At 48.8% G+C, this 17,075-nt stretch overlaps 1 protein-coding gene across 10 annotated transcripts in view; it reads right to left on the reverse strand.

Annotated features, from left to right (window-relative positions):
• MAPT (microtubule associated protein tau) overlaps positions 1-17,075 on the reverse strand; it is a 100,777-nt gene that overhangs the window by 39,658 nt on the left and 44,044 nt on the right. For all 10 annotated transcript variants that reach the window (XM_081218135.1, XM_081218143.1, XM_081218142.1 and 7 more), the window contains exons 2-4: positions 7,916-8,035; positions 3,725-3,811; positions 1,098-1,184 (exon numbers count right to left, since the gene is read on the reverse strand). In XM_081218135.1, the coding sequence (XP_081074261.1) occupies positions 1,098-1,184; positions 3,725-3,811; positions 7,916-8,018 (277 nt within the window). In that variant the 5' untranslated portion in view covers positions 8,019-8,035. The remainder of the gene's footprint in view (positions 1-1,097; positions 1,185-3,724; positions 3,812-7,915; positions 8,036-17,075) is intronic.

Genomic DNA, 17,075 nt, shown 5'->3' on the forward strand with positions numbered 1-17,075 from the left:
GAGCTTCGCCCACTGACGCAATTGTAAAGGGACAGCGGGAGCCAAAAGCCAAGTTACCATGAGTCGTTCCATGGCCTTCAAAGGACCTTCACTGCCAAGGACGGGGCCTGCCAGCTTCCAGAACATCCCCCTCCACCCATCTCAGAAGACCAACTTGCACATAGAAACTACCTGGAGGAGGCCGTAGTGCTGCTCGGCCCCTGCCCAGTGTCCCCAGCACACAGGCCCGGGAGAGGGCTGCAGGCTTCCTAAACGGCTGCCCTGAGACCCCGTCTTCAGGAAGGAAGGAAAACTCCTGCCGGGGGACATTTCCCCCGCTGTCCATTGCTGGTGACATACGGTCCAGAACTCTTCTGCATTTCGTGCTGAGCACCCTCCCAATCTCCAAGCCAACGGCTGGAGTCGTGCGTAAGCCCAGGGAAGGGGACGTGAAGGAAGTGACAGCCAGGGCCCTGGGCTGTGCTCGCTGTTCCCTCAGGGCCTGGGCAGCTCACAGGTGACTCTGGCCGCCCCGAGTCCAGTGTTATTTCTGGTCAGTGCCCTGTCTGGGCTACTCCCCATCATCTGCGTTGACAGGACAGTCTCGTCATATCTGTTCGACACTGCTACGTTTGAAAAGATAGTCCTGAAAAATGGATGCTAGATTACATCGCTGAGTTCCTCGGGGACTGTCCAATCACAATCCTCCAAAGGTGTGGGTGGGCCATCTTGAGGCTGCGGCACACTCGGCTGCCCCCCGCAGGCGGCTGTTTACCTCCGAGGAAGTAACCCTGTTGCCGGCAGAGTCGCAGCAGGAGGGTGGACTGACCTTGGGGGTGAAGGCAGGATCTGCCACCAGCCTGCCTCAGAGAACTCTCTGGAGCTAAGACAAGCAGAGGAGGAGCTAGAAGGAATCCAGAAGGTCCTCTATTCTCTGGGAGGCAGGCAGCCCGCCGGCCAGCCATGGAAGCAAAAGGGCATCAGGCTCAGAACAACCAGAGATTCCCAGAGGCTGGTGTCCACCCACATTCCTGCTGCACTTGGAGACGGGCATAACCCCACGTGCACCCATCCTCCAGCAGGGGAGCTGGGCACCCCGACCTGGGAGTCACCCTCACCTGTGGTTCCTTCTGGGATCTCCGTGGGGGGCTGAGCGGCCGCCTGCTCACCGGGGGCTCCCTCATCCACTAAGGGTGCCGTCACGTCTGGAAACCACGGAGAGTCACCTTAGGGGGCCGGGATGAGCTGTGCCACACCCCTCACCTTTGCTCTTTGGGGATGCAGAGATGCAAGGAGGGGGAGGGGGAGGGGGAGGGAACTCAGCCACATGCAAAAAAGCAGCCCCACAGAGCAGGGCCCAGAGCCGTGCTCCAGCCTTGACATCTCTCCAGGGAGCATATCAATACTCGGAGTGGCACCCATGCATGAGACACCCAGGCCGTCTGCCAGGAAAGCCAGGACAGCCCCCTGTAAACACTGCAGTGAGAGGGACGGCTGGGGACGGTCGCAAGTGTTTTAAGGAGGAAGTGTTGAAAATCAGATGACTGGTCACAGGTGTTTGATCCTTAGAGCAGGGCAGAACAGGAGAATGGGATTGGGACCAAGGCAGTGCAGGAACCCTGCAGTCAGGGCTGGAGTCTATGGCTCTGCTGGGAGGCTGGCTTTGGGCAAGTCCTTCATCCTCTTAGGGTCTCAGTTTTCTCATCTACAAAATGGGAGTATCACCACCAGGTGACCTCCAAGTTCTCTTCCAGTTCTAATCCCCCCTGTCTCCCGGAGCCCATGACCCATGGTTTAAAACCACAGACTCCCCTGGGTGGCAACGAACAGGCCGGCCCTGTCTGGAGTCAGGTGCTTGTCAACAGGCCCACAGATGGATCCACCTTCAGAGCAGAGGCTGGAGGAAAAGATCCACCACCAGGAGCTGCTGTTGGTCTCTCATCGAGGTGAACACTTCCAAATCGGCATTCTTCCCTGAGCAATGCCCTGGCATATCCCCAGGCCATTCTGGGCAAACATAAGGAGTTGTCAGCTTTGAAAGCTTCCCAAGAGCCTGACTCAGGTTCGTCAAAAGGAGTCCATTTTATTACAGTTGTCTCGGGAGCAGCCTGGCAGAGTCCAGCCCCAGCAGACTCCCCCATTCCCTGCAGGGCCAGAGCTGAAGCTCTTGGGATGCACACATGGACAGGGTCCAGAATGCAGCAAGACTTGGTTGGTAGATTCTTCCAGAATAAAGCTGATTTGGAAGGTTGGCATAAAATCTGGCATTAATTAGTGTTCCAGGACCTTCTCAGGGCGGTAGGCAACTTGCAAAACTGTCCTAACAAGATCAGCAGGCTATGTCTTAACATCACTGGCTCTAAGAAGGAGAGCAAACAGCATTTGGTCTGGTATTCTCTTCACTAGGCTGAGAACCTCAGAGGTTGGGGTGGGGGGGCAAAGGTGGGGAAGGGCCACATCCACTATATCCTCCACGGATGCACCATCAATTGGCAGGCACTTGACAGCCACTTTCTGAATTCATCCAAATGTGGACTCTTGGGGAGATGCTGGGGCCAGGTTCTCATCAAAGTCATGGGCAGGGCCCAGGGAAGTGCTGAGAATAGAACCTTGGAGACGATGGAGAGATGGAGGGGCAGATACTGCCGACTGGTTACTCAAAAGCCATTCTCAATGCCCTTATCCCTTGAGTTTTCTTGCTAAAGAGCCTGGAAGGCAAAATGCTCAATGTCCCAGCCTCCCTTACAGCCAGGGGTGGCCGTGAGACCCAGTTCTGGCCAATGATACATAAACAGAAGTTGGTTAGGTGGGGCCTGCAGAAAAACTGTTGCTTTCCTAATAAAAAGGGCACACATTTGGTTTCAGGGTTCTTTTGGCTTTGCTACTTTCTTTCTTCTTTGAAGGCAGATGTGATGCCTGGAGGTACAGCAGCCATTCTGTAACCATAAGGCAACAATCCAGCCATTAGTGATGGCAGAAGATAAAATAGTTGACACTGAGAAGCTGCTGCCCAAGTCCAGACATTTTGTTATGTGAGACAAATAAACCTCTTCATATGTATGTCACAGTTAGTTGGGTTTTCCATTACCTGCGATCAACACAGTCTTGACTGATATAGATGGGAAGCAAGAGAAGATGGTCAAAATCAGGACCAAGGAACACTTCAGGAAATACATCAGCAGCTTTGTAATAACTTAGACACCAAATGTCTACAGAGGACAGGTTAGAAGATGGGCTGGGACTAACACCATGGCCAAGGTCCAGACACCGAGGCCAAGCTCAAGAAATGAAGGCTACTAAACCAAGACCAGTCCCAAAGTGTGAGCTTGGAGATGTGCACTGACCTGCCCTTTCCTCAGCCAAACGGCTGCTTTAGGACCTGGTGGCTCATGAAAGAAGTTTGGGGACGACAATGGGCAGGGGCTTTGTGGAGCTGAGGTCAGGCCCTGCTTTGCCACAGGTCCCAGCCTGTTCAAGTGTGGCTGCCTCAAAACTCACACACGATGAAGCTGCCCATACCTGACCCTAGCGAGCAAGGCATCAAAACAGAGCGTGGCTCCCACAACATCCGGGGCCTGAGCCCCGTCCTGCAAAGCACTGAGCGAGCTATCTCTCAGCCAGAGGGAGAGGCAACAGCAAATGCAGCCAGGAAGGGTGGCACGTATGAGCTCAAAGCGTGGCTAAGCGCAGGCTGGAGCATGGAAGGAGCTGCTTGAATAAAGCCATGAGAAGAGGGAGGCCCCACCTTCCGCCGTTGGAGTGCTCTTAGCATCAGAGGTTTCAGAGCCTGGTTCCTCAGATCCATCATCAGCCGGGGTCTGCAGGGGAGATTCTGGAACATATACAATGAGCCCCTCAGAATGGCTGCCTCTCTCCACCCCTGCTTTCGACCTCAGAGGACCTTGGGGACAGTGTCTTTTGGAGCTGAAATCACCCAGCGTGGAACCCAGATGGATGGACTACAGCCACATGATAAAACCACAAAGGGAACCAATCCCACCCCCACCCCAACACAGCTGGGCCCCCAAACCAGGGTCACCAGGCAAAGAGGCACACAATGTTTACCTGTTCTGGGACGAGAGGAGAAATTGCCTTTTAATTAGCTTGTGGTTCCAATTGAGACAAAGGCTCTTATATTGACAAACGGGCAGCTGACACCAGAAAGCTAAGCCACAAGTAAACTTGGGGCTTTGTGTTTCCCTACTGAAGAGATTCATGGGAGATCACTGCCATGAATTAATGACAATTAATGACCTGGGAAAACACTCAGAGATCCAACTCCTTCCACTGCAAAGGAATTAGCTCAGGGCAGACACAGTACCTACTTCTAACTGTACCCTTGTCTGTGCCTCCAAGTACCGCCCAACACCTGAAATGTCAGCCATCGCTACTTATAAGAAAACTGTCCTTTCAGAATCCAAAGCCAAGGGAGCTCTGATGGACTCTGCAAAAGCCACTCCACCTGGGGTGGGGGTGGCCTTGGAGATAGAGGACAGGGAGCTGGTTCTGCATGAAGCAGACTCACGAGACGAAAAAAGGCAAGTGGTGTTCTAGTACACTTCGAGATCAGACACGTCGCACCCTCTGCTAGAACATCATCCCTGGACACTCAGCCCTGGCTGCACCCATCCAGCCAAAGACGGGCTGATTCTAAAGAAGCTTCCGGTCCTAGAGCTTGCAAAAACCTGCCAACTCCCTCAAGTAGGCTCTGGACACATGGTGAGGGAGCATGATGCAGACTGTCTGCCGGGTCTTATTACGGACCAGCCTCGACTGTTAGAGCACAGAAGCCTATGGGTGTGACGGTGCCTCAAACACTTGTCCCCCAAACACCCCTCCCCCAATCCATCCCCAGCCTACAACGGTCATCATCTGCTTTATCCTTGTTAAATTTCTTGGAGGGAGGGAAGGAAGGAGGAAGAAGCCTCTTCTGAGGGTCTTCTGGAAGGTCTAACAAGTTAACTCGTTAACACCTTTTAATTCAGGTGGGTGCATTATTTTATCCGTTAACCAGCTTTTACCCACTTTGCAGCTCTCTTTGCCTCTATCTAATCCTATTCCAACTTTTAGCATCAATGCAGATGCTCTTTGTTTTAGTATTTTACATGTGGTTTCTTGTCATTATTCAAAAAAGTCTCTGTCACTTATCTAAAATGTTGCTTGTAAAGTGACACCTTCTGTCAAGTCACACTGTTCACTCCCCATATAAAAACAACTCATTCTAAATCCTTAGTAGCAAGAACAAATTTGATGAGAACTATGAAAATCTCTTAGGTATCAACTTGCTTTCTTGGCAAGTACATTCTTTGGGTAAGTTTGTTTAAACTGTCTTCAAACACTTTCAAAGCAGTGACAAAAAGGTTATTAGCATCATAAAATTTGCATATATATATTATACATATTCATACATACATCTGTTTCAGGAGAGAACTTCCAATCACGTTTTATGTTAAAAGAATTGAGGAGTTTCAGTAAACATACTTTAAGCACCTCTGAGACACGAAATAAATTGGTAAATTTGTTCTTACTTTACAAATTGAATTTCGTTTCTCTTTCAAAAAATAAAAGTGGTAAAAACCACTTTTTTTCCCAGACTTTAAAAAAATGAACTTTTTATTTGAGAACAGTTTTAGATTTACAGAAAAACTGCAAAGATAGACCAGAGAGGATACCCCACACCCAGTTTCCCAAATTGTTAACATCCTACATTATTATGGTACATTTGTGACAACACAATATATATATTTTAACTTAATTTTTAAACCAGGCTACCCTAAACAGAGCATAATTTTTCTTTTTTTCTTTTGGCTGGTGGGATCTTAGTTCCCTGACCAGGGATCGAACCTGGGCCACAGCAATGAAAGCGCCAAGTCCTAAGCACTGGACTGCCAGGGAATTCCCAAGAGCATCATTTTTTCATTGGCACAATTCATCTGGGGCAGAGTTCAGTATGCTGGGATTCTAAGTTGGATTCCACCCACAAGAGTTTAATAACTGGAGCTTCAAGGAGACTTGGCTAAGGGTGACCAGAGGCAAAAACAGCTGACCTGGAGCTGAAGGCTATATACTAGCCCCATAATCTCACACGAAACTTTGTCATCTGTAAACTGGGGAAGGCAACCTCCGCCTTCCCTGGTTATTGTGAGCACTACCTGAGACGTCGGTGGCTAAAGCCCTTTGCCAACTTTTGTAGAGTCCTACAAAAATGCCTGAATTATCTTTTTTTTTTAAAGATTTTTTTTGATGTGGACCATTTTCACAGTCTTTATTGAATTTGTTACAATATTGCTTCTGTTGTTTTTATGTTTTGGTTTTTGGGCCACATGGCATGTGGGATCTTAACTCCCCAAGCAGGGATCAAACCCACACCCCCTGCATTGGAAGGCAAAGTCTTGACCACTGGACCCCCAGGGAAGTCACCTGAATCATCATTTTAAGGAAGTCCCATTATAAGTAGGGTAGCCATATACTTTATCACCCAAACAGGGACACTTGAAAGTGAAAGCAGCCATACTGATACTGAGGCAGAACACGCACGTGGAGGGATGGTGGGCTCAGGTCCTCAGATGAGGGAGCTCTCAGGGCCCAGCTGCCGTTCCAACCCCTTGGGGAGTTGAAAATTAGCAGCTCCGGCTGGAGCCAGGCTGTGGCCCGGGAGAGGTCAGAATGCACGTTTCGTGCCAGCATTGGTGCCCTTCACCAGGAGGGGAGGGTTGAGCCGAATGGGAGCAGGCATTTCCCCTCACCCAGAGCTTCGGGCTGGGTGTGCTCCCAAGAAGGCCAGAGGGTGGCCTCTGAGCTCCGGGGACAGCCCGTTTCTTCCCCTCACCTCCCCCACCTTGGAGCCCACTTGTCTGATTCCCAACCTCTGCCTCCTAATGTGTTCTCTGCTTCAACAGGTACAGAGAAGTCAGCCTTTGAAACAAGGCCCCCCAACGAGTCCTGAAGCGTCTCCAAGGTAGGAATGTTTTCTCCATGTGCTCCCCCAACCCAGGCCTGACCCCGCCTCTTCCAGGGAACCTTCCCAGATAGATGTACCCAGAAGAGTTCTCTCCCCACCTTGGAGCTCTACCACTGCCATTGACAACGCACACCCCAGGCTTGTTGTTTTTAGCATTAAAAGAGAAAAGTAGACTGCCATTTCATCTCCTTAGAAATGGGTCTAGAAGACAGGGACCTCGTCTTTCTTATCCCGGGGTTGCACGGTGGGCTGCTCCAGGGGGCACTGGCCACCAGTGACACTGTGGGGAGAGGGTTCCTTATGGTACAACCCAGTGCCCTACAGGTCCTCTTGGTGCTCCCATCAGCGATGCAGAGACTAGCATTCGGAGCCAGAGAGAGGGCTCTGTGTGCCCCACGGGGCTCCCCGATCTCGGTGGTCAGACAGTGCAGTGAAGGGGAGAGAGGAGGCCAAGCCAATTGGGCCAAAAGACTGTACTATAGAACATTTAGAGGTTGATGTGGTTTATTAAGGTATAATAGGGACAGTAAGAAACCCAGAGCTAACCAACTCTGGCCAAATAGGGGCCAGACAGGCCTATTAAGGAAGAGAAAAAAATAATGTATAAAGTCATGTATTTTGTATGCAATAAATCCTGCTGATTTATAGGTTAACGGGTATGGTTAAAGACTCAACAGAGCACCCTTGTATTAATTAGACCAACAAGCCTCCAGCAATCTTTATCATACTATAGCCACTTATGTGGCAAACTCTCCTTTGCAAAAGGCAGATTTTCAAGTAGCCTCACATTTTGAGTTCTGTTGGCTCACACAAATTAATGAGGTTTCAAGTCTGCTGACAATCTAACACAATAAGGTATTTAAAACTCCTTTAAAACTCAGGATGCGAACTTTTCCTGCCAGCCCTTTCCAGAGCCATCGGGTCGGCCGTGATCCCCACAGCGCCTGGGCCCGTTACGCAGGGCTGTGCACTCACCTTTCAGGCCATGCTCCACGTCACCCTCGTGGTCTTGCAGCAGGGTGTAGTCCTCCTGAGCATGATCTTCCATCACGTTGAACTCCTGGCGGGGTTCAGCCATCCTGGTTCAAAGCCCACCTGGGGAATGAAGATGGGAGGTGAGGGCTGGGATGCTGTGCTGAGGCTAAGTGCTTGGGGGTGGGGTAGGGGGCAGGGAGAGAGAGGTGCTACCTCCCCAGTTCACAGCAGGCAGATTTCCACCTCCCCTCTCAACAACCAGATGCCCAACCTCATCCGCGGGGTGTATCGCTGCCAAAGTGTGATTTACTTGTATGTGCACTTTTATTTCACTGGCATCACATCAGTTCATGTCCAAAACCATCAGGTGGGCAGGTTCAGCAGGCCTGACTTGTTACTATGCTCACTGCTCTTTCCACTTCATTAAAAAGTAAATGCTGCTGACTGGGAGTTTGATGGGGTTTTTTTATTTTATAAATTTATTTATTTTTATTTTTGGCTGCATTGGGTCTTCGTTGCTGCGCACAGGCTTTCTCTAGTTGCGGCAAGCGGGGGCTACTCTTTGCTGCAGTGCCCGGGCTTCTCGTTGCGGTAGCCTCTCCCGTTACAGAGCACGGGCTCTAGGCACACGGGCTTCAGTAGTTGTGGCACGTGGGCTCAGTAGTTGTGGCACGTGGGCTCAGTAGTTGTGGCACATGGGCTTTGTTGCTCCGCAGCATGTGGGATCTTCCCAGACCACGGCTCAAACCCATGTCCCCTGCATTGGCAGATGGACTCTTAACCTCTGCGCCACCAGGGAAGTCCCTGATGGTTTTTTTTTTTTTTTTTTTTTTCACTGAGAGGGAAGACATCAGCTGGGCACTGCTGGTGAGGAAAAGGAGGCACAGAGAAGCAACGTGATCGTTCAATCACACGCTGCTGTGCCATGGAATCAACTTGACCTGGGTGTCCCAACTCCCCAGCTCTGGGTCAGGTGGCCCCCCGCGGTCAGGGACGGGCTTTCACTCACCTCACTGGTTCCCACCAGGATCCTCAGGTGTGCATTCTGAGGGCCAGGCTACGTCCTTAACAGGGCACAGTGCAGGGGCATGAATTTGGGGCCGAAGAGCAGCATGCACTCCCCTCCCCCAAAAGCCCCAGCTGAGAGGTGGCTTCAGCTCAAGAAAGTCCACTAGAAACGATCATTTAATCATACTCTGCCCTCTTCCTTACTGAGAATATTTAATTCTTTGTCTTAAAAATAACTCATAACTTTGAATTTCTGAACTTTTGAATATGTCATTTTGCTGTGGTTCATTCATGTTACTTTGGATTATTCCATGTTTTACATTTTTATCTCTGTAATTTGAGTCTCTTGTATTTTACTTTGATATCTTCCTTTTAAATGATCTAGTTATCTCATATTATTTATTTTCTACTTTATTTTTTTCTTATCTTTGAAACTCCCCTGTTCTAGCTGCTTCTACTTCCTCCCTTTAAACTTTTATAATTTTTGATCTTGGTTTTTATTTCTTACCCTTTTAAAATCTCAGTAATGTCTTGATTTATTTTACATCTATTTATTTGATTTATTACATATATTTATATAAAGACATGTAATAAATACATATATATTGCTATATATGTAATAAAACATATCTAAGTAAACATTTATTTACACATATTTATTGGTTTGTTTTACATATATTTATTTATATCCTTATTTTTTCATTATTTTTACTTTGAATTTTCACTCCAGATTCATGTTAGCGTTTCACTTAATATTTTAAATTTTTTGAGATAATTTTAGACGTATAGAAAGACTGTAAAAGTTGCCCAGAGGGTCATTAACCTTTTGAAATCCCTTTAAAATATATTTCCCTGTTATCTTCTATCTTTCTAAACTTTTAGGTTGCTTTTTCTTTTAATCTCTCTTTTTTATAATTGTAACTTTTATCATTTTTTATAATTCTGACGTCAATTTAGTCTTCATTTTTAAAATTTGGGCGGCCATTTCCCTTTCTTTACTGCCTTTCATTTATGTTCTTACCTCTACTCTAATTTTGTTTGCTTTCTTTACTTTAAATCTCTAGTTTTCCTTTATAATTTGTTAATAGTTATCCTCTTATGTTTCTGTTCTCATTTCACAGGCTGTTTTTCAGTAGCCGTAGGCGAGTTGTCAGGGGGAGAACTGGTAACACAAACTGGAGAGGACAGGCCTTTCTCCTCCAAGTCTCCACTGTACTAGCTCTCTGGCTTCTGTGATCGATGAGTAATGTCTGCCATGGGCCAGGTGTGGAGGGCGTACCTGATGTCATGCATTGTCAAAATGCATTATGAGTGGCCAAATGTTCTAAAATCCATAGTCTTACTAAGCTCTGACAGGTATTGGGCAAGTCATATAAATGGTGGGCTACAGGGTGGGAGGGTCCACCTGGGGCAGACACTCCACCTAATACTTCCCAGACTGACATAGGTGTGGGGAGACAGCCAGCCTCTGGCACTGTGCTTATACCAGCTGGCCACTGGCATACTCAGGTCCAGCTCCATTTCTCTCCTTTCTAGGCAGGACACGCTGGTGTGGGTGTCTGAGCTGTCTTCTCCACCCACGATGTAGGATAAGAAGATGGGAGGGCTTAGGATGGTTCTAAGAATGAGGTCAGTGAGACCTCCTCTGGGTGAGGCAGAGGGTGGGTGGCCTGGCCCCTCCTAGGCAGCTACTTTTCATTCTGACCGAGGCCCTTGTCTCTCAGAGAGCTCTTGGGAGAGGCATCTGAGGCTGATCATCTCCAAACCTTGGATATCTCCCCAAGGATGAGTAGGATTTTATCCTGGGAAGATCAAAGCTCCATTCATCCTTCAAGACTTAGGATTTGGTGGTGATATTCTCTATGGTGACATTCTCTACCCTGAGATATACGGATGGTCTGTTTCCCTTAGAAAGCCCCCAAACAAGAACCCCTGTGCTAAGAGGAACAAGTTTCATTATCAAAGGAGTCAACTACTGCTTCCCACCCAACTCTAGGAAGTAATGCCTCCCTCGCTGCTTCCTGGTGAAGCCTCTCTCAGGACGTCCCTGGTCACTGCCCAGCTGCTCGTGCCCGGGATTGGTCCGTGAGTCACCTCACCTGCTGACTCACCAGGAGCCCCACCCGGGAGCGGTGGAATCCTCCCAGAAGCGCAAGGCCTCCCAAACTGGCTGGAGACACTACACCTGGCCCTGGCGAGCCAGATCAGTCAAATCAGGTCGTCCTGTTCAACCTGCAGCTAAGGTTTTACTGAACACTAAGAAGTGTAATGAGCCCCGTGGTTTTGTTTTGTTTTGTAGATTTGATCAATTCCTTTCAAGGACTAAGTTTTCCCATTTGGAACATGGTGGCTGGAAGTGTAAAAGTAAAAATCTGATGCACTGGCTTCTTTTATCAAATGCCCATTTACATCCTTTGCTTCTCTGTCATGCCTCAGTGATCACTGTAATGATTTGAATGAGTTCTTAATCTATGAGTGACATGAACTCTTTATCATATTTGTGGTTAATAGCTTCTCCTTTTACTTTGGTTTCTTTCTTTTTTTTTTCTTTTGGCCACACCGCACAGCTTGTGGGATCTCAGTTCCCCAGCCAGGGATTGAACCTGAGCCATGGCAGTGAAAGCCCGAATCCTAACCACTAGGTCACCAGGGAACTCCCTGTTTTGGTTTCTGATGGCTTCTACTGACGGGTTTTACTTTTTATACAGTCAAGTCTATTTTTCTTTGTGATTTATTCCATTGCTCTATAGTATGTAAAGATCCTAAATATTTTCTACTGTTTTTTTAGTGATCTAATTCTTTGTATTAAATTTATTAATTCATCTAGAATTTATTTAAGTGTATGATATGAGGTGGGAATCTAAAAAATTTTCTCCCAAATACAATAGCTAAACCAATGGGCTCAGCCCTATTCATAGAACAATCTGCCCTCTTTCCCCAGGTGAGTGAACCATCTATTCTGCTCCATTCACCTGTCAATTTTGGTGCTAGAGCTTCCCGATTTAAGTGTTGAATCTCCAGTCTTATTTTCTAGGTGGGCTTAGACACTCTCATCTTCTTTTTTCAAAATTGTTTGAACTTCTTGCACATTTTCTCTGCCAGATGCTCTTTAGAACATTTTTTCCTCAAATTCTCAAAATTCCATTGGGATTTTGGCTAGAACTGCATGACGAGCCAAAACGATAAAAGTTGCTATCTTCACAATATTTAGTGTCCCCACCCAAGAGCAAGGTATGTTTTCCCTGTTTTTCTCTGTCTGCTTCCCCACCCAGGCTTTTGCTCCTGCCCAGTTCTCCAGGGTGTCTGCGGGGTTCAGCTGACCTGGGGCAGTCTCTACCTGAAGGAGATGAAGACCAAATAGCCTTCCTACACCTACTGCCATCCTTCCTATTCCTTTTAATTTTCTTACAGCAATGCATCTTGATTCTAGAAAGCTCCTTGGGTAAGCCAGGACAACAGTGGACACCATTTTTGGCAGTTTTGGAATATTAACAGCATCTGTTTATTTGAGTCATGACTATTAGCCAGTCTCAGGGGCTTCAGAGAGAGAAAGCGAATCTCTGTAATACAACAGCCCCAAGAGAGGAATTATCCTCACTTTCTAGATGAGGAAACAGGCTCAGAGAGGTTCAGGAACCTGCTGAGGGTCACACAGCTAGTAAGAGGCAGAACAGGATGTGAACTCTGATCTTTTGATGCTAAAACCCATCTTTCGGATATTGTATCATATCACTGCCTTCCCAACAGAGAGTTAAAAAACATAGCCCTTTTGTCCCCTCCAGGACCCAGAGAAATGACCCTGTCCCGGCTGGATGGAATTAGAGTCGAGGAGGTAAGAAGAAAGCCCGTGTCAGGGGCTGGTCCCGCACCCTGGCTCACCAGGCTCCAAGCAGGACGCGCTGCCTGTGCAGTCCAAGCCCGGGAGGAGCTTTTTGTATCCTAGAGCCTCCTCCCTGAAGGCGCCGGGTGGGCTGTTTCGGGCGGAGCTGCAGCCCTCGCTAGGGGGCAGCACATCCCGGGGCGCAGTGCCCGCTCGCTGCAGCCCAGCCACCAGCCAGCTGGCAGGCTCCCGGGCCGCTGCCGTGACTCAGGGGGATCACCGCCACCAGAACAGGTGGCTCTGTCCAAAAAAAGGACGCTGGCCCTTAAAACTCCCTCAGGTTAAAAACCCAACTGGAATTAGAGAGTAGTGATATTGCACAACTTTGTGACTATAGTTAATTCACTGAATTGTACACTTCAAAGGGTGGATTTTATGGCATGTGACATATCTCAATAAAGCTGTTATTAAAAAAACAAACACCCTAAATGGATCTCTCAGATAGTTGAAGATCAAGTAGAGAGAAATCTAAAAATAACCTTAAAATGAACTTTGATCTCCAAGGTTATTTTTGGCTCCCGCATCCCATCTTTCCTTTGCTCTGGTCCCTTTTCTGCACCATCATGAATTTGCCAGTGAGTTCAGGTGGAAAACAGGATTCCTCATGACAGGAGCCATGTTTCAAGCATTTCCAGGTATTGACTCATTTAATCAACACAACTGCCCCTATTATTATGTCTACTTCTACAGAGGGGGAAACCGAGGCACAGAGAGGTTGAGTAACTTGCCCAAGGTCACACAGTAAACATGTAATGGAGTCGGGGCTCAAAGCCCAAGCAGGCTGGCACCAGAATCTGACCTTGTGAGGCCGACTGACACAGTGATTAAATCAAGCGGTGACTGAGATCACCCATTTCAGGAACATAAGGACCCACTCAACTGAGTGAAAGCTTTCGTTTCCTTTGAAAACTTTCTCTTTGTATTTACAGTCTATTCTTTAATGCTTACGGTTCAACTGTTTTACTTTAAGATATAAAGCTTAGTGAAAGGGCAGGCATAGTAGTCTCCCTGGCGGAGGTGAAGTCTGGGCCCAAGGTCATTAGGAAATCCCTATACTTATGAAGTGGGGAGCCAACTGCATCTAAAGAAAGAGAAAGAGCCTCCAGTGTTCAAGAAAACACTGGGCTGGCTCGTGGCAACTCTGCTGCTTCAGATGCTCTTCCCTCACAGCTAGTCCCAACTGGGAGCTGCATCTCCTTTTGTGTTGCCCCTCTTCTCTCCCGCCCCCGACAGGCAGGTGGCACCCAGCACCCAGGCACCACGGGGAAGTTCTCGGGAAGACTTGTTGGAGGGAAGACGGCCTGGCAAACCTTAGAGGAACTCTAAAGTGTGAGCTTGTGCTCACATCCTATCACAGGGTACCAGAGAATGTTCTAGAACCAAATCTGAACAATAATAATGATACTACCCGGATTTCAAGCAGAACTGCCAAATTAAGTGCAGAGAAGATAAAGGAGCCCACAGAGAGGAAAGACTTAGGTTGGTGAGAAGAAACTGGAATAATCCCAGGCCTCAATCCAAAGAGAACAATCAACAGTTGTATGAAAGCATGAATGAAGGCCGCTTTCTGGGGGGAGGTGGTTGTTGCTGTGCACACACCATGTGTCATGGCTGATGTCAGCCGGCTGACGTCCACCACTAAGAAAATCCACAGACTGTGTCGGAGAGGACAGTTCTGGTTTTAAGCTCAAGGATTCTGTTTTATTTCTTTTACCTCCTTTGTAACTGCTGGTATAGTCAAACAGTGTTGTAGCATCTGTTAGGACGATACGGCGTGCTTGGGTGGCCTTTGTTTTCAGAACTGCAGCAGTTTTCCCTCCAACCCCCTTTCTGATCAGTTAGCCTTCAGCGAGGACAGCACTGCCATGTGACACCCCTACGGGGGGTGGCGGCAGGCTGCTGAGCCTCTGTCCTGTTCAGGGACTGCCAATGGCCCTGGTCACCACTTAACTGTATCTGAGATGAATCCCCTGAACTCAGAGCACCAAATGGATAAAAAGCAGTCTCTTTTGATGTCAAAGCTGGGAAAACCACAGAGAAAAATTGCTTTTTTTTTTCTAGGGCAAGCCACTCTTAATCCTGAGAGAGAGGGAGAGAGAGAGAGAGAGAATTTATTGTTTTATAAAAGTGATTCATAGTCATTATTAAAAAGTTAAATACAGGGCTTCCCTGGTGGCGCAGCGGTTGAGAGTCCGCCTGCCAAGGCAGGGGACACGGGTTCGTGCCCCGGTCTGGGAGGATCCCACATGCCGCGGAGCGGCTGGGCCCGTGAGCCATGGCTGCTGAGCCTGCATGTCCGGAGCCTGTGCTCCGCAACGGGAGAGGCCACAACAGTGAGAGGCCCGCGTACCACAAAAAAAAAAAAAAAAAAAAGTTCTGGAGGGGGACTTTTAAAGTCCCCCCCAACCCTGCCCTTTTCTTAAAGCCATCCATGATCTTCCCTGAATAAATATTTCTGTAGCCGGCACTATTTACACATTTCATCTCATTTAATCCTCACAATGACCTATGTGAGGAGGAAATGTTATTATCTTATTATCCCCATTTTTGCACTGATGCTCAGTAGCCCTGGCTGAGTGAGGATGCACGCATGGCTTTGAGTCTGCAGTCCTAGCCTCCAGCTGGACACAGGGTGGGTCTTTGGAGACCTTCACCGACAAATCATGAAGCCCCACTCTGAAGCCCTGATATAGGAGGAGCCATTCCAACTGCACCTCTGTGAGACACACGGGTCATCTTAGCTCCATTTTGCAGCTGGGGAGACTGAGGCACAGAGAGGCTAGAGATAGTGCCAGAGCTGGGGACAGTGTGTGGCGTGTAGTGATTTCCTGGAAAGCTCAGCTTAGGGCTAGGAAGTCGCTGGGAGTGAACGCTGGGAGGAATGATGTCAGGGCCGTGAGGACACGGCTGTACCCGATGTTGAATGGGCCCCCCACAGTCAGGGTCTTGCCTCAGCAGCAAGTCAGGTGCTGGGAGGCCTCTCAGAGGCACCTCGGGCCATTTGCCAAAGACCATTATGGGTTCTCGGGAGAACCTGCTTCTCCATTAGCCATTCCTGGGACTGATGAATAGCACTTAGGCTGCCCCCTCTCAAGGCCCTCTGAGAACACTGCACGGCTTCACCCTCACAGCAGGGGCTGGGGAGGCACCCTCCATCCTGCCCCCAAAGGTGAGCCTGGAGGGTCCCTTGCTTCGCTTCCCCTTGGACCTGGGTCTCTCCCATGAAGCAGGGTCTCATGATCCAGAGATGCCATATTTGCATGTACCTTGAGAGGCCACTCAGCCCTAATGCCTCTCGTGGAATGCACCAAGTCCAGCCTTGTTAGTTGCATGAACGGCTGGACTCCTTGTGTCCTTGGTTTCCAAGGTGTAGGCACTGGCTCCAAATCTTCCTGAGGACCTTATTGCCGGTTCAGACCGCTCCGTGGATTTGGATAGAAAGGACACGTGGTGTGAAGTCCAGAGCCCTGGGTTCTAGGCTTAGGAGGGACCACTCACTGGCTGGTCGATGCTGGGCCAGTCACTTGCCCTCTCTGAATCACAGATTCTTCATTTGTAACATGGGCACGAGGACACCTGTGTCACAGGGTGGCTGTGAGGGTCACTGGCAAAAGGCACGTGAGAGAAAGTGCTTCAGTGAACTGCGATGTTCTAGGCTGATGCCTTGTACTGTTGTTATGACACGTGGGTTCTGAGCAAGGAGAGGATATCTGAGGATGGGAAGAGGAGGCCTAACCTGAAGGGATAAAATCAGGGGGCAATACAAGAGCCTTTGTGCTTCTGCCCTGAAGGAGGGGGAGAAAGAGCATGAAGACGTGTGAGAGGCACCTCTGGGTCGGCCCAGGGAGAGGAGGAGAAACGAGGGGGTCCTTCCAGGAAGGTCTCGGAAGTGACAGAGCAAAGGTAAGCATCGGGGGAGAACTGGGGTGTCTCTGCTCCCCACCCGTCCCAGCACTGGCACCCGGAGCACGGAGGAGACAGGGGAGGTGATGCGGAGAAGGTGATGCCGGGAGGTGGGGAGAGACGAATCGTCCACACCCGTCTTGGCAGCGAAGGAGGCGGGAGTCTGAGAGGCCACATGCAATGACCAGAAATGGGCTCTTTTTGCCACAACATTCTATTAGATGGAACAACAAGGAAGAAGCGGAGGGGAGAGGAAACGAGGAAGGGAAGGTGGTAGTTCTGAGGATGCTTTCATTTCTATTTTTTGAGTCTGAGGACACACCCTGAAGGACGCGGGGCACAGGAGGACGGCGTAGTCTGTCTCTAATC

Source organism: Mesoplodon bidens (assembly GCF_964165515.1).
Source record: "Mesoplodon bidens genome assembly, chromosome: 19".
NCBI lineage: Eukaryota > Metazoa > Chordata > Mammalia > Artiodactyla > Ziphiidae > Mesoplodon > Mesoplodon bidens.